This window comes from Myotis davidii, unplaced genomic scaffold, assembly GCF_000327345.1.
Source record: "Myotis davidii unplaced genomic scaffold, ASM32734v1 scaffold189, whole genome shotgun sequence".
In the NCBI taxonomy this organism is placed as follows: Eukaryota; Metazoa; Chordata; class Mammalia; order Chiroptera; family Vespertilionidae; genus Myotis; species Myotis davidii.
The window spans coordinates 5,741,161-5,764,587 of record NW_006383017.1 but is presented as its reverse complement, the minus strand read 5'-3'; the positions used below and the strand labels follow the sequence as shown (position 1 = coordinate 5,764,587).

General features: G+C 52.1%; 1 protein-coding gene across 1 annotated transcript in view; it reads left to right on the top strand.

The window, feature by feature from the left end:
- The window catches only part of ADAMTS9 (ADAM metallopeptidase with thrombospondin type 1 motif 9), a 157,143-nt gene extending 136,330 nt beyond the window's left edge, over window positions 1-20,813 (top strand). The window contains exons 31-40 of the mRNA XM_006779145.2: window positions 210-383; window positions 3,980-4,174; window positions 5,549-5,681; window positions 6,098-6,192; window positions 6,293-6,387; window positions 6,472-6,605; window positions 8,126-8,217; window positions 12,246-12,350; window positions 18,853-18,947; window positions 20,666-20,813. Of these exons, the coding sequence (XP_006779208.1) occupies window positions 210-383; window positions 3,980-4,174; window positions 5,549-5,681; window positions 6,098-6,192; window positions 6,293-6,387; window positions 6,472-6,605; window positions 8,126-8,217; window positions 12,246-12,350; window positions 18,853-18,942 (1,113 nt within the window). The 3' untranslated portion in view covers window positions 18,943-18,947; window positions 20,666-20,813. The remainder of the gene's footprint in view (window positions 1-209; window positions 384-3,979; window positions 4,175-5,548; window positions 5,682-6,097; window positions 6,193-6,292; window positions 6,388-6,471; window positions 6,606-8,125; window positions 8,218-12,245; window positions 12,351-18,852; window positions 18,948-20,665) is intronic.
- Window positions 20,814-23,427: the final 2,614 nt, after the last annotated feature.

Here is a 23,427-nt window from a genome sequence, read left to right as displayed (position 1 = left end):
CCTGCTGCGGGCAGCTGCACACCGGCTGCTGTGGGTAACCCCTGCTCATCCCAGGGTCTCAGTCTTAAAGGGGTGCTAGCCACGGAAAGGAGCAATCGCAGCAAGCAGATCTCCTTCCATACACAGTAGGTAGCATATCACATAGATGATAACAGGACATCACTGCTCCATGCCCTCGCACACCAGCCCTCTTTGCTTGTCTTCGGCAGTGCACCAGGACCTGCAGCGAAGGCACCAGGTACCGCAGGGTCCTGTGTGTGGATGAGGACAAAGGCGGCGAGGTGCACAGCGGGCACTGCGACCCCAGCAAGCGGCCTGCGGACCGTGAGAGCTGTAGTTTGCAGCCCTGCGAGTACATCTGGATCACAGGAGAGTGGTCGGAGGTGCGTCCTGGGGATTCAGTGGTCAGCAATGGCCTGAGGGAAACAGGGTGGTGAGGGCAGGGATGCCTCTGAGCACAGTTCTCAGACAAGTCCCTCCGCCTTCCCGAGCCAGGGCCCCCATGTGCGTATTGGGGAAGATGCATGAGATGGGGAGCTCCCTTCAAGTCTTGGTTCTGTGATTCACTTCAGTGTCCTGCTGGTATGATTAGGGAGTCACCGTAACAGAGGCTGCACCTTCAGAAGATGCCTCTCAGTGCAGAAGAGAGTTAAGTATAAGAAAGTGCCTTAGTGCCCGGGGGGAGGCAGCAGGGAGAGGTGGAGACTACGGCACACTAGCACACGTGTGCTATGGGATGGCTCTCTCCCACTCACGGAGGCTGTGCAGAAATGTGGGTCCAAACCTGATCTTTCAAGAGAGGACACAACCAGGGGTTTTGGCTGAGGTCTCCTAATTTTAAAATGGGGACTCAAATTATTTGTTTGAAACATTGTGTGGGGCAAACCAAACACATTCCTGGGCCCGATGTGGGTTGCCCATTTTACAACTCTGCTCACAGGAACAAGATAATTTCCCATAATATCCAAGGAATCTCATAATATCCAAGGAATCCACTATCTCCTCTGGCAGACACTGCCTATCTAGACATTTTTTATCGTTAATCCAACAACAGTAACAATAGCATGATTCTACTATTTTCCAACCTCACGATATTTCCAAACACTGACAGATCTATAGCATCAAAACCAGGTGTTATTTTCCCTAAAGAATCTGGAGATGTGACCGGGAAGGACCTGGGTTCTGCAGGGCGCTCACTGTCACCCAGGGCTCTTCAGGTCTGCGTGCGTTGAATTGTTTCTATGAAAGTTGGTCCTAAAGTCTTTTCTAGCTCCGCCTCTCCATCCTCCTCCCTACTCCAGCCACTCTGCCTCCCTCCCAGGGGCCAGTGGGCAATGTCTGGAGACACTGTTGCTTGGGGAAGCCCCAGGCATCTGGGAGAGGCCAGGGGTGCTGCCAAACCTGCTGTTGTGCACGGCCACTCCCTGTCACCTCAGCCAGTCCGTGGTGTGTTGTTGTTATTCTGCTAGAAGAATGTGGTCTCTAAGTCTTGAGTCATTATTCCTATAGCTTTAAAACCTAATCTTAACCCCTAAAGGACAACATGAGGAGAAGATTTTATTTTTTAAAAAGGTCTTCTACACGTCTGCAAATTCTCACATGTGTCATAGAGTGAAAAATCTGCAAATGTACAAGCAACGTTCAGAGGGCTGGAGACAGGACTTCACACAGGACCGCAGGGCAGGGGCCCTGGGAGGGGGGATGCCAAAGGATCAGGCCAGAATTCCCTCCACGGCTCTTGGGCTCCTCTCTGCGCTCGGCCTCCTGAATTTTGGGCGCCGGGGCCAGGTCAGAAAAGCGGATTCCCAGGGCTGGTGCGTTTCCCTGTCCGGCCGGAAGGTATCACCAAGGCCAGAAGCCCACATTCTCATTGTTTCACTTTACTGTTGTTTGCCCACATTCGTGACAAGCAGGTGACCGCAAAGCAGGGAGAATCGACAGTAGGACCTCCCCTCCTCCCGGTGCTCCCCCCCCCCCTCCTGCCCTGGGGATGAGCCTCCTCCCCCTCTGAGCTCTGCTCTGAAATGCATTCCGGAGCCAGAGGCAGGGTGTGTGCTTCCAGATCCTCTTCAGAGAAGCCAGGCCTCCGAGTAAACCCTGACCATATTTGGGTTCCGTTCCATCAGCAGATGCCTGTCCACCACTGGGTCCCCCCCGTCCATGGCCACGGGCTGCTCTGTGGGTGATTCTCAGGACTTGCCTTGGCAGACACTCAGCCCTGTTGGGATTCGCGTGCACTGAGGTCACCGCACGCAAGCGCTGGGTACACGCTAAACCCGCAGCTCGGACAGGGCAGCCCTCAGCCATCTGCCACACGTGAAACTCCCCAGACTGGCCTCACACTCCCGGGCTGGCGTCAGCGGGGTGTTCGGTGTTTGAACAGCGGCTGCCAAAGAAGGAAGAACTGTAGGCAGCACCACGAGCCCAGAGCCAGGGGAGGAGTGCTGTGCTGTGCATACCCGGGGCTGGGCCTGGCCCCTCCTGCCTCTGGCAGGTCTTCAAGGACAGCCTTCTCCCTGGAGGCGTTCAGGGGGGAAGCCACGTGGCTTAAAGGGCAGCACAGGGAGTGAGGAAGGAGCAGGGCTGTGTCTTTCAGAGGGAGCAGGGCTGTGGCTTTCAGAGGGAGCACGGCTGTGGCTTTCAGAGGGAGCAGGGCTGTGGCGTTCAGAGGGAGCAGGGCTGTGTCTTTCAGAGGGAGCACGGCTGTGGCTTTCAGAGGGAGCAGGGCTGTGGCGTTCAGAGGGAGCAGGGCTGTGTCTTTCAGAGGGAGCACGGCTGTGGCTTTCAGAGGGAGCAGGGCTGTGGCGTTCAGAGGGAGCAGGGCTGTGTCTTTCAGAGGGAGCACGGCTGTGGCTTTCAGAGGGAGCAGGGCTGTGGCGTTCAGAGGGAGCAGGGCTGTGTCTTTCAGAGGGAGCACGGCTGTGGCTTTCAGAGGGAGCAGGGCTGTGGCGTTCAGAGGGAGCAGGGCTGTGTCTTTCAGAGGGAGCACGGCTGTGGCTTTCAGAGGGAGCAGGGCTGTGGCGTTCAGAGGGAGCAGGGCTGTGTCTTTCAGAGGGAGCACGGCTGTGGCTTTCAGAGGGAGCAGGGCTGTGGCTTTCAGAGGGCGTAAGATGACGCTTTGGTCCCTCAGCCCCGAGAAGCAGCGCACACCAGCCGCTGCTGGACTGTCCCCGGCTTCCCCGGCCCCCCTCGGAGAGCCTGTGGCCTCAGTCCTCACACCCCACCTGAACTCAGGTGACACCGTCACAAGGGACGGCCAGTTATTTGATGACTTTGACTAAAAATGTCATCAAAACGAAATTCACTGTCATTCAGATTTATTTTTAAATAATACATGAAATACGTCGCCAGGGAGGTTGAACCACGTATAAAATTAATAACCAATTAGCTGTCCCATCACGGAGGGGGACATTAGTAAGATACTTGTTTCTTCTCCTTTTCTGTGCCTCTGGGTATTTTTAATGGCAGATGCGCTCAATGACCGCATGATTGAGAGAGAGACAGACAGACAAGCAGAAAGGCAACATTTTAGTCAATAATATGTAGCCATGGAGAGAGAAGAGAGAAGGGAATTAGGTGGAGATCAGATGGAGAAGCAAACCACATTGAGCAGGAAAGGAAGCCTGTCCCAGGGTCCGCCATTGGCTAAGCGCTCAGACTTGACACAGCCCAGATGGGCTCGGGCTCTCTCCATCCTGCTCGGTCAGGTCTCTGATGTGGTCACTGTAGGTTTGGGAAACCCGGGGTGCGGGCTGTGGAGGCTGTAAATGAACCAATGACAGCTGGAGCTCCCCCACACCCCAGCCCCTCTCCCCTTGAAATCCACAGAAGGTGCTTGAGGCATCCAGCCACCCGGTGGGGCAGTGGGAGCACAGATGCAGGAGGTCCCGGCCTCCTTGTGCTGGGGACGGCTGCAGAGCGCAGGATGCTGCTGCATGGAGCCCTGCCCCAGCCTCTCCCTCAACCCCTCTCTCCTCAGTGCTCGGTGACCTGCGGGAAGGGCTACAAGCAAAGGCTGGTGTCCTGCAGCGAGATTTACACCGGGAAGGAGAACTATGAGTACGGCCACCAGACTGCCGCCAACTGCCCGGGCACGCAGCCCCCCAGCATCCACCCCTGCTACCTGAGGGAGTGCCCGGTCTCCGCAACCTGGAGAGTGGGCAACTGGGGCAGCGTAAGTAGATGGCTGCGTTATCCACAGTGTGGGATGGAGAACCCCACGGTCACACGGCCTGCCTGCCCTGACCTGTCAGTCTCCTTCTAGGAGAGACCTGGTGAGAAGCAGCCGTGAGCACCTTGCAGTGGGCTGGTCGGGCGCTTAGGCCACTTCCCAGTCGAATGACCTTGGGCAAGGGCAGAACTTCTGGGTCTCAGTGGCCTCACCTGCGACATGGGTGGTTGTGAAGAAGAAAGGGTTAATACCAAAAAAGCACTTATGTCAGAGTGGCACATTTTAAGTTGCATACAGTTTCCACAATTGAAAATTTAAAAGCACCTAGAACTTCATCACGTCGCTTTGTGGCTGAGCAGTCTGTGTGGTCTAGTCCTGCATCGGGAACTAGTCCTGTCGTGTAAGGAGTATAAGGGAGAATTTTTATTTTATTTTTTAAAATATATTTTTATGGACTTCAGAGAGGGAGAGAGAAACCTCAGTGATGAGAGAGATTCATGAGAGAAACATACATAATGAGAATCATTGATTGTCTGCCTCCTGCATGCCCCCTACTGGGGATTGAGCCTGCAGCCTGGGCATGTACCCTGACTGGTTGGAACTGTGAGATCCTGGTTCATAGGTTGACACTCAACCACTGAGCCACACTGGCTGGGCCAAGGGAGAATATTTTAAACTGGAGCTGCCCTGGGAAATCACCGCAGCCCCCAGCTCCCTGCAGTTCTGAGGTAACTCGCCTGGGCTGACATACCCTGATTGCTCAGGGTTGCCATGATTGGGCAAAAGTCTAGGAGTTGCTGGAAGTGGTTAGCGTGTGAATCCTGGCTCCCCCAGGACCTGGAACAAATTCAACATGGGAGCCCTAATCCCTGCTCTGTACAGACAGAGTCATGGAATTACTACCTGAGGGTCACTGTGAGACCTAAGTGAGAATGTAAAATTGTATCTACACTAGAGGCCCAGTGCACGAAATTCGTGCACTCAGGGGGGTCCCTCAGCCTGGCCTATACCCTCTCACAGTCCAGGAGCCCTCGCCAGCCATGAGCCCAGCTTCTGACTGAGTGGCGCTCCCAGTGGGAATGCACTGACCACCAGAGGGCAGCTCCTGCATTGAGTGTCTGCCCCCTACTGGTCAGTGGGTGTCATAGTAACCAGTCATTCCACTGGTCGATTTGCATATTAGCCTTTTATTATATAGGATCATATGCACACATGCATATGGAACTGTGTCGGTCGTGGGCATGCATAAATGTGTAGAAGTAAAACTCAGCGCAGGGACGAGACCATAGTATGTGCTCGATATGTCAGCTGTGTGTTTCAGAGGCAGAGGGTCTGCAGTGACGCCTGTGCACGGTGCTGACCCTGCTCTCCTTGCAGTGCTCCGTGTCCTGTGGCCTCGGGGTGCGGCACCGATCCGTGCAGTGCTTGACCAATGAGGACCAGCCCAGCCACCTCTGCCCCGCGGAGCTGAAGCCCGAAGAGAGGAAAACCTGCCATAATATCTACAACTGTAAGTTGGCCAAGCCACCTCTCTGGAGCCTGAAAAACAGGGTTTTTTGTGTTTTGTTTTGCTTTTTTAATATATTTTCATTGATATCAGAGCGGAAGAAGAAGGAGAGAGAAATGGAAACATCAATGATCATTGATCGGCTGCCTCCTGCACGCCCCCTACTGGGGATCGAGCCCACAACCTGGACATGCGCCCTTGACCAGAATCAAACCTGGGACCGTTCAGCCTGCAGGCCGACGCTCTATCCACTGAGCCAAACCGGCCACGGCTGGAGAACAGGGTTTCCTGTTCACTTGCTTGCCTGCCCCTTCAGATAAATGCGATTTATTTTAAAGAAACTGTCCCCTTGGCTGGAGAGCCTGAGGAGACACGCCCACCGGGGCGTCTCAGGCCATTTGGTGCCTCATGTTTTCCAGGCGAGTTACCCCAGAGCTGCAGGGAGGTGAAGCATCTGAGTGGAGCCACGGAAGACGGCGAGTATTTCCTGACCGTCCAGGGAAAGCTCCTGAAGGTGAGGCGGCAGTCCTCTTCCTAATGCATCAGGAGCGAGCGGCCGGCCCCCGGTGCCCTGTTCCTGAGCCGCCCCCGGTGGGTTTCTGTCTGCCTTTCAGATCTTCTGTGCAGGGATGCAGTCCGACCACCCCAAGGAGTACCTGACCCTGGTGCGCGGGGACGCGGAGAACTTCTCCGAGGTGTACGGGCACAGGTAGGCGAGCTCGGCTCCGGGAGCCCAGCCCTGCAGGCTCCTGGACGCCCCTGCACTCACCAGAACTTTTTCTCTGGCCTGCAGGCTGCACAACCCGACCGAATGCCCCTACAACGGGAGCCGGCGCGAGGACTGCCAGTGTCGGAAGGACTACACGGCGGCTGGCTTCTCCAGCTTCCAGAAGATCAGGATAGACCTGGCCAGCATGCAGATCATAAGTGAGCTCAGGGTGTCGTGTGGGAGTGTCCATCCGTCCCCCACTCGGGCAGCCAGGCGGCTGGGCCAGGTGCCCAGGATGCCCAGAGGGACAAGATCCATGTCCTAGCCCCTGAGGGTGGGGTGCTCCCCCCTGTCCCCTCTGGGCCGCACTGGGAAGGTGCCTGGCACAGCGGGGCCCTCAGACCTGTGATGACGAATGGATGGAGGGGATGGAGGCATGTTAAAGGGGCCCCTTGCAGTGGCGGAGTCAGAGCAGCACCCCTAAAAGTGACATCAGAGTTGAGGCCTTGAGGTCAAGCAGGGGTGAGCAGGCCCTGGGGACCCGTGTGGCCATGGCTCCCACACACAGCGTCCGCACAAACAGGCATAAAGCTAACTTCTTCTGATTGTTGATTCACACAAGATAAATGGAGCCACACAATTACCTTTTAAAACCGGCCTGCGCGTGGGCTGATTTTAAACTCTGGCCAACACTGCATTTTTGTTCGGGACATTAATCATGGGAGTGGTTAATGCAGCTCAAACAGCCAAACATGGTCCCCTGAATAGAGGAAAAACAAGCGATGAATAATTAATTTTTCCTCATTAACAAGGTACCCATAGTATTGCACTTCTTTCCTCTTGAGGTGGATTGCACTCGATTGGTACCGAGATATTCCTAATTGCTTTTAGCTGGACCAGGAGGGCTAGTGGCAGGGTCTGCAGTTTCTCACTCAGACCCCCCTCCCCACCCCAAGCTAAGGCTCAGGGCTCCTGCCAGGGCCCCTTTCCTGCAGGACCGGGGTGAGGGGTCACTCAGATATCCCTCCCACCACAATGTGGTAAGCTGCAGGAAGATTCCAGAAAGACACGGCAGAAAGGTAATAAGCCGCCCCGACCTCCAGTTCCCCCAGCGGCAGCTTTTGCAGGATCCCAGACCCCTTACAGGTCACAAGAGCTACAAGACAGTTAAAAACATGAACCCATTGTTTTATGGGCTTTTAAAAAAAAAACTACAAGTTAGCCCCAAAGTTGAGAAACTGCCATTAATACTTTCAAGATGTGGGTTCTCATTGCTCCACATTTTGGCAGTAACACAGTGCCTGGGCCACGGGAGGACAGAGGGAGCCTCGAGGAATGACTCCCCGGGACGCCTTCCTGACTTCCTTCCCTGGTCCCGAGGCCTCGCCGGGTGAACAGCAGGTTCACCACCCCCATCGCTCTGTTTAAGCGATGCGGTTCACACGTGACATACAGTCATCTCGACCCCTCAGGGGGCTTCCGTGCTGTGAGGAGACAGTCAGGGCTGATAAACCCCAGGGAGAGCCTCTCAGAACCCCAACGAGGAACAAGGCAGAGAGCGTCTGGATGCATTTGCTCACTAATCATACTGTGTGTTTTTTTTCTCTCCCACTCCCTCTTATTATTTCCTTACTGTTCTCATTCCCTTCTCTCTCCTTGTTAACATCCGGTCCCTTCCCTGCCTCTTTGTCCCGCTGTCACCTCTCTTCCGCCTTTAACCCCTCTCCAAACTCCACAGCCACTGACTTACAGTTTGCGAGGACCAGCGAAGGGCATCCGGTGCCCTTTGCCACCGCTGGGGACTGCTACAGCGCCGCCAAGTGCCCGCAGGTATGTGCTGGGAGCCTGTCCCCGGGCCTGGCTGAGGGAATGTAGTCCGAACAGCTGTTCTGGTCCCTGCACCAGGAGCCCCTCAAATGCTCACAGCTTCTCATCTAGTCGCATCCCACTCCCGGGAGTGTTTCCTAAGGGAACGATCACAGCCACACGCCAAACCGCCGCATTCAGCAAAATGCACCTCTTACAATGTAAGCATTTAGAAACAAGTTACATGTGGGCTAGCAAACAGCTTGGTTAAGCAAATGATAATAAAATGAGTATGATGGAGTCAGTGACATGCTGGTAAACGTTTAATGCTGGCTTTCCAAGAAAGAAAAAAACAGCCCTGCTTTGTAGCGTTTGCCGATTTCCGTGGTACAGATACCTCCCTCCCACCTGCATGACTGATTTCAAGCCATGGACATTATGTCGCTAAATGGAGAGCTGGGAGAGAGGCAATCAGCTCTCAACAGCCAGTGCAAGAGGTCTCCAACACACCACTGTCCACCATTACAAACCCTGACTGTTACGTGACATAGAGAAGCAGTCGCAGACCTCAGATTGTAAAATGTGCCATGCTCGGACCGGAAGTGCACACATACCACCTCCCCCTGCGTTGGCGCTTCGCAGCACCGCTGCCCGGCAGGCCTCCTGCCCATTCTCCGGGGCCACGGGGTTTAGCTCTCCTTCTGCAACATCAGCCTGGCCGTCACCACCAGCCTTTGCAGGACAAACAAGGAGCGAGGTGGTTGGCAGGGGACCGTGGCCCCAGGTTTCCTTTGGTTCCCAGGAGGCCGGACTCTCCCCTCTGCCTGTGCACCTTGGAAGGTCTGGGGGGTGGGGGGCGGGACTGGGGGATGCCCCCGGGATCCCAGGATAGATGTTCACCAGCCACAGGGATGTCCAAAGACAAACACATCTGAATTGTCCTTTAAGAAGTGTTTTCTCAGCCCCGAGCTGCAGAACGCATTGCTAAACGTTTCAGAGGAGTGAAAAGGAAGCTCTCAGGGGAGAAGGAAAATAAACAGAGGACACCATGGTGAAGGGGCCTTTTCTCCATGACCCAGGCCTGGAAACGTTTGAAGTGCAGCTTCTTTAGAGCAGTTGGGGACTTCAAACACCCCCTGTACGGGCTGCATTTTAACATGCATTTTAACAACGAATAGACTGGCCTGCCCTGCCTTTGTCAGCTGTCCCAGGGGTCTCTCTTTTCTGTATGAGCATCTTTTGGGGAAATAACTGGAGTGAATTCGCATTCATTTATTTTACTAATTTAGAGACAAATGAACGGATTGATTTGCTAAATCCTGACTTTGAAGCAGTTGCTAAGTGAGCAAAGGGGAAGCCAGGGAGGGGCTGATTTGTATTTTTCCCCAGCCCATTCCTGGAACCATATTGGATACTTAACGAATTCTTTCCCTTTAGTGAGCACCAGCCAGGTAGATGAACACCGTGAGTTTTCGAATGGGTTTTAGGGAAAGGTCTGGAAAGCAGGGCTGTGCGAGCTGCTCGAGGACCGTTTATCCTCTGACCTGGCGGGTGCACAGAAGTCAAAGCGAGGTGCTCTGACAGTCTGCTCCTCCTGCCTCATCCATCGCTGCAGCTTGGGGATTCATTTATCGGGGGGGGGGTCCCCAAGAGCCCTCACCTGAAGATATGCCAGAATATGTATGTATTATAAATCATAACCCAGTGGATGCCACCTTGTCATTAACTTTTTGGCATTAGTAGCATCTATTGTTTACTAGGCTCTAGGCCCCATGCTCAGCATTCGTAAGTCAGCGTCGCATTGGACCCCCACAGCTTCCTAGGAGAATACCCCCTCCTGACAGGTGGGGACAGGGCGTGTAGAAAGGCTGGGTGCCTGTCCAGACCCACGCAGCAGGTGCGCCCGAGGCTGGGTTTGAAACCAGGGGTCGGAGTGCAAGTGGCAGCCCTGCTTGTCTGGCTGATCCTGTTTCCAGGCAGGATTTCTGCTGCGTTCACTCTCCTCCGAGCAGAGAGCAAACCCTGAGGCATATCCTTCGCAAAGCTCTCTGGGTCATCTAGTGTATGCCTGGCTCTTCATTGCTGTTTCTCTTTTAAACCAGCAACAGAGGGAGTAGCTAAAACTCTCCTGCCCTTTCAACCCTGAAGATAGGCCTCGGGACAAGGATGCCCCTGACTAGGGTGAGATGGGACAGAGGTCTCTCCCCCCTGGCAGTCCTCAGCTTTAGAGCTGGGACACTTGCTGCCAATCAAATCCCTGAACCGGAAAAGGAGGAGAGAGCAGGAGGGCATGTTCCATTCAGGTGTGTCACCTGCCCAGAGGGGCAGCTCAGACCCTGGATACCAGGTCTAGGGGTGCTGAGCAGATCAAGTCTACCGTCTGCAGTGCAGGCAGGATAGGCCGGTGCCTGGGAAGCAGGATGGAGAGGGAGAAATGAGAGGGGTCCCCGGGAACGGTGTGGTCTGGGCATGAGAGGGGCTGTGTACCAGTCCTGGGGCAGGGATGACAGAAGACAAGTGGCCTGGGGGGTAATCCAGCCGGCAGAAGCCAGTGTCTGAGGACCACAAGGGCGGCTTTGCCTCGGCACAGCCACTCGGGGACACTCAGGTTGACCACCACCAACCCTAGGGGCTGTCACAGAATGATCCCAGGGCACATTTGAAGATTTCAGCTACACTGCCAGATAAGGAGTGACCTTCTAACCCCTCTTATTCACAGGTTAGATCAGATAACGTTAATTTGTGAACCAGGAACCAGGAAGTGACTGAGCCTCATGCAGCCTGGACTTGGAAACCCCTGTCCGGAAGCGAGCACCCCCACAGCGCTGCAGCTCAGCTTAGCTCGCTCACGGACCCCAGAAAACAGGACCATTACCTCCACTTGCAGACAGACAAGCCGAGGGCCCCTGGGGCTGAAAACATGTGTCAGGGTCTCATTGCCCTAAAAAAGAGCTGAATTTACACTCAGGGCTGTTGGGGCCCCCAGCTCGCCCCTCCTTGCGTTAAGGCTTTTGACAAAGGACCGGGAAGCGTTCACCCTGAGCCTGTCCATGCGGATCGTTTTCACTCGGGAACTAATCACTGAGAGTAAACCTCTAGAACAGCGGTTCTCAACATGTGGGTCGCGACTCCTTTGGGGGTCGAACGACCCTTTCACAGGGGTCACCTAAGACCATCCTGTATATCAGATATTTACATGACGATTCATAACAGTAGCAACATTACAGTTATGAAGTAGCAACGAAAATAATTTGATGGTTGGGGGTCACCACAACATGAGGAACTATATTAAAGGATCGCGGCATTAGGAAGGTTGAGAACCACTGCTCTAGAAGAAACTATTTCAGGTGCCTCTGCGAAGCCGTTTTTGAGAGAGAGAGGGAGGGGTCCGAGGCGGATGGGAAAAGCAAGAGAACAGCCCTCTGCACCGCCTAATAGGAAGAAACAGGGAAACAGCCCAAGGCCATGTCTGCATAGGAACCCCAGTGGCCTGGAGGCGGGGCGGGGCTCCCTGGGCCAGAGGGGTCCAGGGGCCGGGAGCAGGCCGCGCGCGCCCTCTGCTGGCCGCCCGGAGACCGCGCCGCTCTTTGAAGTCGCGCCCCGCTGTGCTCAGTGCCCAGTGCTCTGCGCGGGGAGCCCGAGCCCGGGAAGCTTTGGCAGCGAGATCTTGTTAGAAGAATTAGGTTGTGGCATTTTGTTCCCGAAGGAATCTGATAATTATGGGCAACATCGGGGTTGCTGCGTTCGCTGAGAGCGAAGACTTTGAAGTCAGGGAACTGGGGGTTGCACTGCACCCTGAAGCCAAGCAGCTCTGCTGGGCCTCAGTTTCCCCATCTGCGAAGAAAACGCCTTCCCTAGAGCTCTCGCGAGGATGGATGAGACGGTGCTTGTAAAGTGTCTGGCCCAGACCTACTCCCCTCCCCCCCAAGAAGAAACCCTTCCTCATGAGTCACTGGCTATGAATTACCACCGCCTCCTTCCCAAGCTCCCTGTGCACGGCCTTTGCTTGGGACGTCACGTGGACTAACTCCTTCTCGTTGGCCGTTTTCCAGGGCCGTTTCAGCATCAACCTTTACGGAACGGGCCTCTCTTTAACCGAGTCCGCCAGATGGATCTCGCAGGGGAACTATGCCGTCTCCAACATTAAGAAGTCGCCGGTAAGGGGACCGCTGAGCCGAGGGCGGGCCTGGTGTCTCTCTCTTCCCTCTCCCCGCCCTTCCTACCCCTGCCACCTGCGGTGTACGCATGTGCTGGCCCTTTCCACAAACCATTTTGCAAATTTATTTCCTGAGTCAGACAACTCGGGAAATAAACCACAGGCGAGGAGAGTGTCGGTGAGCGTTCTCCGTGGCGATGTGAGCTGGGACTGCAGGCGGTAGTCGGTGCGGCCCGGAGGCTGGAGGAGGAAGAAGCCACTGGGGAGTGTGAGCACCGGACGCCTTGCAGTTAGCCCACATGAGAGACCCTTTTATGAACTTAGGGGAGAGGATGTTTAAGACAAATCGAAATACAAACAGGGCTGGGAAAAAGGATAACTCGGGTGAAATTTGTGGAGAGTTGGGGAAACACGCATGGGTTCTACAGTAGTCAGTTCTTCATGCTCTGAAACCTCGCACCTCAAGGTGTGTCCCTGTGGCGAGAGCATCGGGATCGCCTGGGAGCTGGATGCAGCTTCCGGCTGCAGCCTCTGAGCGCCTGCGCTGGAGGAAGTTGCCAGGTGGTGCTAATGCTACAGCTTGATGCCCTGACCCGACCTGGGTGTCCAATAGACTCACCTGGGAGAGCTTAACATGCACGTGCCCTGGCCCCGCTTGTCACGGGAGGGGCACCCCTGAAGCAGGGGTAGAATGTGAAGTTCCGGGGTGATTCTAATGTTCACTGCCTTTCCCAGCTCCCTCAGAAGCCCTGTGAACCTGCGCCAGGAACCTGGTCCAGGGACAACTGCAGAACTTACAGAGGACGGCCCATGGCCCCAGGCTGACCCCAGACATGACCCCTGTCCCAAGGCCCCTCGGGACTATGAGGAGGGGAGAGGGCAAGAGAACTGGAAATGGGGTGTTATTCCAAAGGAGAGCTGCCAGACAGAATACCGGAGGCTCAGTATTAGAATTAGATTTTTAAATAAACAAGGAACCCTTTTTTTTATTACTATGTCTTCAGCACCACATGAGGCATATTTATTGTAAAATATCTGTTGTTGATCTGAAATTCACCTCTGATTGGGCATCCTGTATTTTTATTTGCTAATCCTGTCAAATCAGAATATAAAGAAGCAGCTCAGTCTGCTTATCCTTGGGAAAGGCAGAATCAACCCTTTGTGACTTCCCAGGAAAATCGGAGTTTCCCAGCTCCCTTGTTTTAAGCTGCCAGAGGTATAGTTGTGTCTATGAAAACAACAACAACAAATGAGCTGGGAAAGGCAGTGAACATTAGAATCACCCCAGAACTTCACATTCTACCCCTGCTTCAGGGGTGCCCCTCCCGTGACAAGCGGGGCCAGGGCACGTGCATGTTAAGCTCTCCCAGGTGAGTCTATCGGACACCCAGGCCGGGTCAGGGCGTCAAGCTGTAGCATTAGCTCCCTCTTGTCTCAGCCAATCAACTGCCTCTAATTAGATTGATTGCTCATAAATCAATCATCGCACTGAAGGGGATGGAGGGAGCTGAGAGCGGCACACACGTGCTTTAGGATGTGCCCTGCCCTCCAGGGCCTACATATTGTTATGTTTCAATGACCCAGAGGAACAAAAACCTAATTGCCCAAAACATGGTCAGACATGAAACATCATTATGTAGGAAACCATCTATGTAAACTGTGCTACAAGTTTCAATTCTGTTTGGCAGCCAAAGTCAATATCGCAGTTTTATTCATGAAACTGAAAATAATTACAGCTGGAGCGCCACCTTGTGGAAACAATGATTACTACTGGACAAGATTCCCTGCTGCTGGCTTTGGGCCTGGTGTCCCCTGTGCAGGAGGGAATGGGTTCCACAGTTGCCTGTCAGCATTTTCTTTTTAAATCTTGGTGTTTCACGACAGTTCAGAGAGCCTGAGCTCAAAATAGCAGCCAGGGTCTGTGGGGCATTCCTTATGCCTCCCCTGGAGCCAGACTGAGCCATCGCTCGCTGCAGGCAGCCCCTGGAGGCAGTCCCTGGAAACGCCTTTTTCCTGCCTGATCCCAGGATGCTCCGTGGGCATAGGCCTCAGCAGCCAAAGGCACCTGGAAAGAAACTGCTATTTTCTTTCCTTCTCAAAGCATCACAGCAAGCATGGGGCATGAGAGGTGGGACTATAGTACACAGGGTGGAAAGCTGTGACTTTATTCAAACTAGTGGTCCCCTACATCAGTGTTCTCAGACCCGAGCCTGCGTCTGCATCACCTCTGGGGCTGGCTACTAGCTGAGCAGTGCTCCCCCTGTGGGAGCACACTGACCACCAGGGGGCAGCTCCTGCGTTGAGCATCTGCCTCCTGGTGGTCAGTATGCATCATAGCAACCGATCATTCTGCCTTTCAGTTGATTTGCATATTATCCTTTTATTATATAGGATTACTGTTCCAATATTTTCTCAGCCCTGAGGCTGGCCACAGTTTTTAGGAGCTGGTGGAGGTGGCGAAGGAAGCAGGCTTCCTTGAGATGAATGTGGAAGGCCAGGGGACTGTAGGCTGAGCCAAGTCTGAGCCTGGGCCCACTGGTACCCACAGCACAACGTGGATTTTGTCCACATGGGATCCCACCAGGAGTGAGGCAGGTGGGACAGCTCCTTGCCCCAGGGACCAGCCTCTAGGCAAAGGCTTTCTCTGCACCTGCCTGGCTCAGGTGCTAATGGGTTTCTACTCTGCTTGTGTGTGAGGGACAGACAGACAGAAAGGGGTATGTGGCCCAGAGCTGAGAGTGGAGGGAGAAGGAAAGGAGGTCCCGTTGGGCTGCATGGGAGAGGCGCACACAGAGGGGGAAGAGGGAGCTGGAGGCCTGTGTTCTGAGACCTCTGGCCTGGCCCCAGGACCTCGCTGACAATCCTGTGCGGTTGCGGGGAGGAGGGTAGAGGAAGAGCTGTAATAGAAGAAGCGCTCTGAAATGTAAGATGAGTGAAAGTTGTGCTGCCGTAGAGGAGATAGACTCGGTGCCTGTCCAGTCACTTACAGCCAGTGGCGTGAAGGTAGCAGGAGGTAAATGTGTGTTTGTGGTACAGAGCAGGTCTCCTTTCTCTACTGTGGGCTGCCTCCCACCCGCGATTCCTTCTGAGAACCCAGCTGTCCGCCACGTGTAGAGGTCACACTGCAGACAGCGTAGGGAAACCACCTTACACGTCTGTGCTTCTACGCTGTGCATCCCTGTAGAAACCAGGCACGCTTCTACGGATATTCATATGTATGCGACTCTCTGGGGCCGGATTGAAAGTGTATGTACATCCCCATGCCATGTTTTATGGGCAGTTTCACCACCAGCACATGCCAAAGAAAGGTAAATGAGCTCACTCCGGGCCCAGACCTGTTGGCTTGGCTGAGGCCCCGGGAGACTTCCCCTCTCATATTGACTGAGGAAACAGAAGTTGGGGAAAGTATGAAATAGAAACCATCCTTAATGGTGCAGAGAGTCATTCATCTTCATATATGCAAGAGCTCAAACAGTCTGGCTAACCACATGTTCATTGAAGTCTTAGGGCTTATTTCTAGAAAGCTCCATTTGCTCTAGCGACGAACTAAAAACAATTTAAAATTGCTGATTTGTTGTAGGTGAGTGGGAGCTTCGAAAATGCTGGAAAACAGACCCTTTCCTCAGAAATAGGCACTGTTTCCATGGCAACTTTATGCTACGCATTTCCCCAGCACGTTTTGTTGTTGTTGTTGTTTTGTAATAAAAATAAGTTTGGGGTTAGTTTTTATCTAAATCACATTAGCTGAGTCCCAATTAATGAAATAACGTGACAGTTGCAAAGTCATTATCAACGGTTTTACTAATACCAGCCTTTCCCCGTCTCCATGACAACAGGCAATGATGGTGATGCACAGAGGAAATACACCCTCATGATACAGACAGCGAATATTTCGCAAATATTAGGTTAAGTACTAGGCCAAGCACTGTACGTGCCTTCATTGACTTACAGCAAACCTGTCAGGAGAGACTAACATCACCCCCATTTCCAGGTGCCCCGGCTTACAGTTACTTAAAGACGCAGCACCGGCCCCATGCCGCCGGCGGTCCTCTCTCCGCCGGATCAGGAGAGAGGTTGGGTGAAGCTCAAGCTTTGACGAGACAGGCATTCTAGCATGTTGACATCCTACGACCACCAGACCAGTTCCCAGCCTGGGAGAGGGTTCCTGGCTAGCAGCTTGGTCTGTCTTCAGATCCAGTTGCTGGCGTAAGACTCGCTCCAGAACTCACATGGGCCTCAAAGCCAGGGCCATCAGGGTGATAAAAACCCCCCAACTCATCTCACTCATACTCCAAGGCATGCACATGTGTGAGAGAGAGAACCTAACTTGTTCTCTTTATTTGTCAAATTGGCCAAGTTCTATGTCTAATAAGAGTAGCCTTATTTGCAAGAGACTTTCCTAATTTGGCCATAAAAACCAAATATTCATGGCCTTTGACCCAGTTCTGGGAACGTAGCCAAATGCAGGCACACGATGGCCCATCACAGTGTTACTCCCAATAGTGGATGGCATATGGGAAACATCTAAGATGCCAAACACTGTGCAGAGTGGTTTCGGGGGGGGGGGGGGGCGCTGGCACAACACGGTGAATTTCCACAGTGGGGGAGACGCCAGTTAAACAAGTTCTTCCTCGCATGGTGAAGCGTTAGGAGAACTAACTAGCAGAGTGATCCGAATCCCAGGTCAAAAAGAAGAGTGCGCTTCAGCCTCATTCATTCATTCATTCATTCGTTCATTCAACAGATGCGTATTTCGTATCACTCTGAGCCACACGGTGGGGGCGGCGCAGGTTCACAGTGTGAGTGTGTGAAGCACACTTATTTTTGTATTGCTGTTTATTAACTATTGCTTTATTTTCCATATGTACCCCTGCAAACATGCGTTTGCCCACCCCGTATGCTGTGCTAGGTTCTGGAGAGCCTTGAATCCTAAGCTGACATTGCCTTGCCAGCCCGGGGCTCACCTTCTAGCAGGAAGACAGGTGTAAAGGAGGAACTGCCTATCTTTACAGGCTGCTGTGTAGCAGTCACTGGGTCAGGAAGGCATGTCCAGGGAAGGACCCTGGGCTGGGTCCTGAAGGACTTACCGGTCGAAAGTTGGGCTGACCCAGTGCACGCAGAGGGCAAGGAGGAGAGTGAGCTCCAGGTAGAGGAGCGACATGTGCACAGGCCCAGTGTACAGAGCACATCAGAAAAGCAGCCCAAAGAAATTCCGGGAGCAGGGCAGGAATGAGGTTCTAACTATGCAAATGGCCCCGGGCAGAGAAGAGGTTCCCCACCCCTGCTCTAGATCAAGGGTTGGAAAACTTTCTCCACTAAGGACAGGTTTATTTTCTCTGGATATATTTCTTTGGCTGTTGCAATAGAACAGGATTTCATGGGTAAACTGTTTCCATTCTTGGCTAACAAATGAGCGACTTTGAAACTTATTTACTCCTTGCATTTTTTATTTTTACAAAGAAATTATGCTTCGGTGAGATGCTCCTTTTTAAACATTCTGAACTTAGGGCATTGGTCTCCCGTGAGTTGGGAACATTGTGATGAAGGCCGAGTTTGGTAACATAGGTTTAGCAGCGGTCGCCAACCCATGGTCCGCAGAACACTGTTGGTCTGTGAGGTCCGAAAGGTTGCGACCGCGGGTTTAGAGTGTTTTCTCCTCACACAGCTGTGATGTCGTTGTGTGATAAAGCCCAGGCTTTGCCCTCTCAATTTGATAACGTGATAATCCACCCAGCACTGTACCTCAAAAGTGTAGCGTCCAGAGTCTACTTTTTTCTTTTTGTTTTGACACTAGTAATAAAAAAAATAAAGCAGAATGTCATGCTATAGAATACTCCTGGCACTCAAAGCGCTGTCGACTGAAGAGGTGTCCCCGTGATTGGCAGTGTGCAAATTAGCAATATAGAGCAAGAGAGCTGTCCCAGCTCCTCAACCCTGGCGTCATGGAGAGAATGAACAAGGCTACGTCTCAATCAAACTTTATGGGCAGTGAAACTTGAATTTTATAAAATTTTCACCTGTCAAGAAGTATTATCATTATTATTATTATTATTATTTGCTTCTTCTAAACTGTTTAAAAATGTACACATGCCCTGGCCGGTAGCTCAGTTGGTTAGAGCATCATTCTGATGCGCCAAGGTTGTGGGTTCGATCCCGGGTCAGGGCACATACAAGAAGCAAGCAATGAATGCATCAATAAGTGGAACAACAAATCAATGTTTCTCTCTGTGTGTCTCCCCCTTCCTCTCTCTCCAAATTAATAAATTAAAAAATTAAATTAAAATGTCAACACTATGTTGACCTGTGGGCCATCCGGAAGTGGGCGGCAGGCTGCCCTGAGCCCACGGCCGTCAACCCCGCTTCACCCCACAGTGAGGGACAGGCCCCGCTGCCTTTCAGGAGGCCCGCCCCCTGTGTGCGCAGGAGCGATTGCCTGCAGAGCCAGGGTAAGCGCTGGAAACGCCAGCCACGCGGGTAGCCTAATGTCATGCGTCTCCTTGCAGGATGGCACCCGAGTGGTGGGGACATGCGGAGGTTACTGTGGGAAATGCACTCCGTCCTCGGGCACTGGCCTGGAGGTTCAGATTTTATAGTTAAGGTAAGTCAGTTCTGTCTGTCTGTCTGTCTATCTATCCACCTCATTCTTTCCGCAGCCTGATGAGTAACAAATGTGGCCAGGCCCGTTGCCCCCAGTCGGGGGACTGTCCTGCCTTTTCCTCCCCTGCTCATCGGCCCTCCACCCTGGGGCCTGAGGTTAAATGCTGCTACTGGGCTCTGTCTCAGCAGGTCCTGCCTCAGTGGGTCTCTGGTAGATGCAGGAATCTGTATTTTTAGGACGAAGAATTCTGGTGTGGGTGACTCAACCTTTGCGAATGCTGCCTGGAGTGTTGTAATAATAATACTTAGGGTGTTCACTGCGCCCTGACGGTGTGCCAGGCACCACGCTCAGCACTTTGCAGCCATCATTTCATGGAATCCTCACAAGAAAGCCACACGTGGGGTGTGATCCTCGTTTCACAGATGGGAGCCACGGCCCCCACAGTAGGCAGTTGGCCTGTGGGCACAATGAGTCCCCTTGGCAGAGCCCCTGCCCTCCTGACTGCACTGTGGCACACACTTTGGGTGCAGTTGGGAGCTTGTTAAACATGCAGAACCCCAGGCCTCACCTAGATCCCGTGAAACCAGAATCGGCATCCCTAGGAGAGTCGTGCTTGCTGAAGCTTGGCGATCCCTGATCTCACCACAGTATGCCAACAAGTGCCTTCTCTGCCGGGCAAAGGGCGGATTGGTCCCACTTTTTCTTGCCCCAATGCCCTCAGCCACAAGGGAAGAACTCAGCCCACTCATATGACCTCCCACTAATTGCCATCCGGTTTCCAGCAGCCCATGATCCTGGGAAGCTCTTAGGAGAACCTAGTTGTCACTTATAAAGCAGGATTTCAAGGTTCAATTAAACATCTAAATTCAAGATTATGGTCTCAAGTTAGGATCATTTCCTTTGCAAGAGGCAAAAGACCAAAAGGGAACTTACTGTCTTAAATACCTCAGCCATTCAAGCAGTGGCTGGCTTCAGGCATGGCTGGCTCCAGAGGCTCAAACGGAGTCATCCGGACTCGTTCTTGCTCCATCAGTCAGCAGTGCTTGTCTCTTAAAAGGCTTCATTCTCAGGCGGATCATCTCCCCCCACCATGGCCCCTGGCAGCTCTCGGCTCACACCACCCTCACAGCTCATGGTCCCCAGTAAATGCTCATCTCCAGCATCCATTCTGCACAGGAGCTCTGGCTCTGGTTGGGTCACATGGCCACTTCTGAACCAATCACAATGTCCAGGAAATGGGGATCATGTACCCACCTAGAGTCGGGTGATTGACAGCTTCATTTGGAAGAGACACAGTTCCCAACGCACACGGGGTTTGTTATCAGAAATGGGGAGATGGGATGAAGGCAGCAAAGTCAGCAAGTATCCACTAGAGATCCCCATTATATGTGTTTTTGTATATTTTACATACGGTAAATAAATGTTTGCCTGTGTTTCACATAATATTTACATGTACATATAGGAAAAAGCCTAGAAGGAAATATACCAGTATGAGGAGAGCGTTACCTCGGGTGGGAATTTCCGGCTAGTGACTTGTTATTCTTTATGCTCCCCTGAAATCTACATGTTTCTTACAGCAAACATCCTTTACTTGTAAAATCTAAGAGAACAGCGTGTGATTGTTCATTCTACATGAAAAACTGTAGGCGTTGCCTATGCCTGACTTGTGACCTTTGAGGCAGAAGATTGACTTTTCTTGGTGACCCATCTGTTTCCAGGTGCCCTGAAGAGGAAGCCGTGACGGATGGATGAAGGATAGTAATGCAATACCTCCACCTAAAATCTGGGCGTGTGTGTGTGCGTGTGCGTGTGTGCGTGTGCATGTGTGTGTGTGTGTGTGTGTGTGGACATGTATGCTTGTGTGTGTGTGTGTACATATACATATGCATATATAAACCTATATACACACACACATCTCCGGATATGGGTGTGCATATTTGTGGAATGTCCTAATGATGTAAAGTTTAATATTTATGTTTGAAATTATTTATTGTGATGTAATATTTTTGTACGTAAAATGATTCTATTACGACTGCCTTTTGCAATATTTTGTTCCTTGCAGTCAGACCACTGCATTTTACGTACTCTACATTATATGTAGTATTATGACAAAAGTGATCCTTCATTATCACGGTACACTATTGTTTACTTTCTATATGTAAATCTTTTTATTGCTCATTTTTTTTTAAAAAAAATTGTAATTTGTTTTTTAAAACAATCTAGCTATCATCAAGGTGCTACAGCAGTATGTGCCATTTCTCTGAAAGCATCATTAGCCCGTAAGGAATTTAGTGGTGTCACAGATTGTACCAGCTATGAATTACGTTAAGTATCTATTCAGTTTCACGTGAACTCTGGGAACAAAATTGCTGCCTTGGTGCTACTATTGTATTATTTAAGTGATCTTCAGACTCAGAAATGTAAACACATTTAATAAGGGAGGAACCGAAGGACATTGTCCAATGGACGGAACCACTCGGCTAGAATGAGACCGGCTGTTTACCCCTGTTTTCGGGCATGTCTTCTTGGAAGAAGAGATATACTCTGTTCTTTTTATTGTTGTTGTGATGAATATGTTTTGCTTCAGTTCATGGTGCCTCAGTCCCTCTGCGTGAAGCGGAGGGCCCCACAAGTAGTGTCATTCCAGGGACCTTGAGAAAGAGAGGTCCTCTCTGCATTTTGCTAGACTTTCTGAAATGACGTCCAAGTTTACCAGTTGCCAGATGAGGATGCATACACAGGACGGCTGGCCTTCAGCACCGCCAGAGTACCCGGAGGTTCAGACCCAGGTGCTTAGTCATTGCCTTTTGCATGAAAACATTGGCGACATGCCTTCTCCTCCGGCCGTGAGCCCGAGACCCTGCCAGTGTTCGTGGCTGCTGCAGTGATCGGCATTCGTCACAAGACATGAACTGTGGAGTACCAGGTTCCCCATCTTTCTGATCGTCCATCACCCCACTCCGCTACATCTTTCCCAAAGGAAGTGCCAAAGCCATGGTCCGCCTGCCTTCCAACCTGACGGGAGGCAAGTCATTGCCAACACCCCCTGGCAGACCCTGCCACTTCCACAAACCAAAGAGATGAAGAAAAACCTGGCAGTGTTCTCCAAGCCCCGGCACTCCAGAGCGCGCCAGGAGAGGGTATACTCAGTGTATGAATATGTGCTGTTCTCCATTGTTAACACGTTGCAAAAATATACTATGAATAAATACCATGACCACGACCAAACAGTTATGTTCCACGTGGTTTCTGGACTCTCGTTCAAGGGGGAATGAAAATGTCTTTAGTTTTTAAGATTGCCAGATTGAGAAGAAATGCAGTTCCTAATCTCAGCAATTACAGTTGCTATTTCAGAGACAGATAAGGGATGGGGACTGTCCCCAAGTTTCTCTTTTTATCACCCAAATCAGTGGAAGTGATTCTTCCAAAAATCAGAGGTATAAACCTCTTATCTGTGTGACAGAGAACAAATGAACTAATGACCCAGATTTAAGTGGGATTTGGGAGCTTACCTGTCCATTTTTTTAACAGTAAGTTCTACACTACAGACTAATGGTGTCTATAGAAATGAGAGCTTTCCAAAGAAGTCTAATAGTAAGTGGACATTCACCATATACCAGGCACTTTATTAAATTGTTTTAGCTCATGCCCACGACTACACAGGAGAACAGGTAATAAATTTTCGTCATTACATCGGGAAGGAGACAGTCTTCAAGACGCAAATAGGCCCTTGGTCACAGACACAGAATAAGGGCAGTCCCTGAAGAGCTCTGACTGGATGAGTCAGTCACAAGGCCACCTCTGGAGCCCTCACATTGTCCAGTGGAGGCGGGGACCACGAGCCCATTGGGTCATGTGTCCAGTGACTGACAGCTTCGGTTGGAACAGGGACAGTTCCCAGAACAGAAGAGTTTTGTTATCAGAGAAGGGCAGATGGTATGAAGACAGGCAAAAGCAGCAGGTGTCCACTCTAGATTCCAATTGTGTGTGTTTTATGCACACACATATGTGCATGTTGTGAGCATTTGTATGCACGCACACACGTGCAAGTGTAAAGTCTCCAAGTCCCATAGCTCACACCACAGTCCCAGCCCCAGCCCCGTCATTCACCAGCATCATCTAAACTTTGCTTCTCGTCCCTCCCCTGACACCTGCTGACGGCATGATCTCCAGCCGTGGTTTCTTCACCTGTGAAATGAGGCTGTTGATAGTCCTCCCCGCCGCCCTGCAGGACTGGGTGTTTGCCAAAGCCCCTCTGAGCCAGGAGCAGCCCTCAGAATGGGCCTGATCTGCAAGGTTAAGCTGACGGCAGAGAAGGCATGGGTTTGGGGCCGGTTAGGAGCGGTGTTCAGCTGCTAATCACAGAGCCTGCCTGCAGCAGTTTACACGCTGGAAGGTGTGTTTCACGATGTGTCCATTAAACCTGGAGAGAGGCAACCTGGGGTGTGGCAGTTCCACAAAATCATCAGGGATGGAGTTT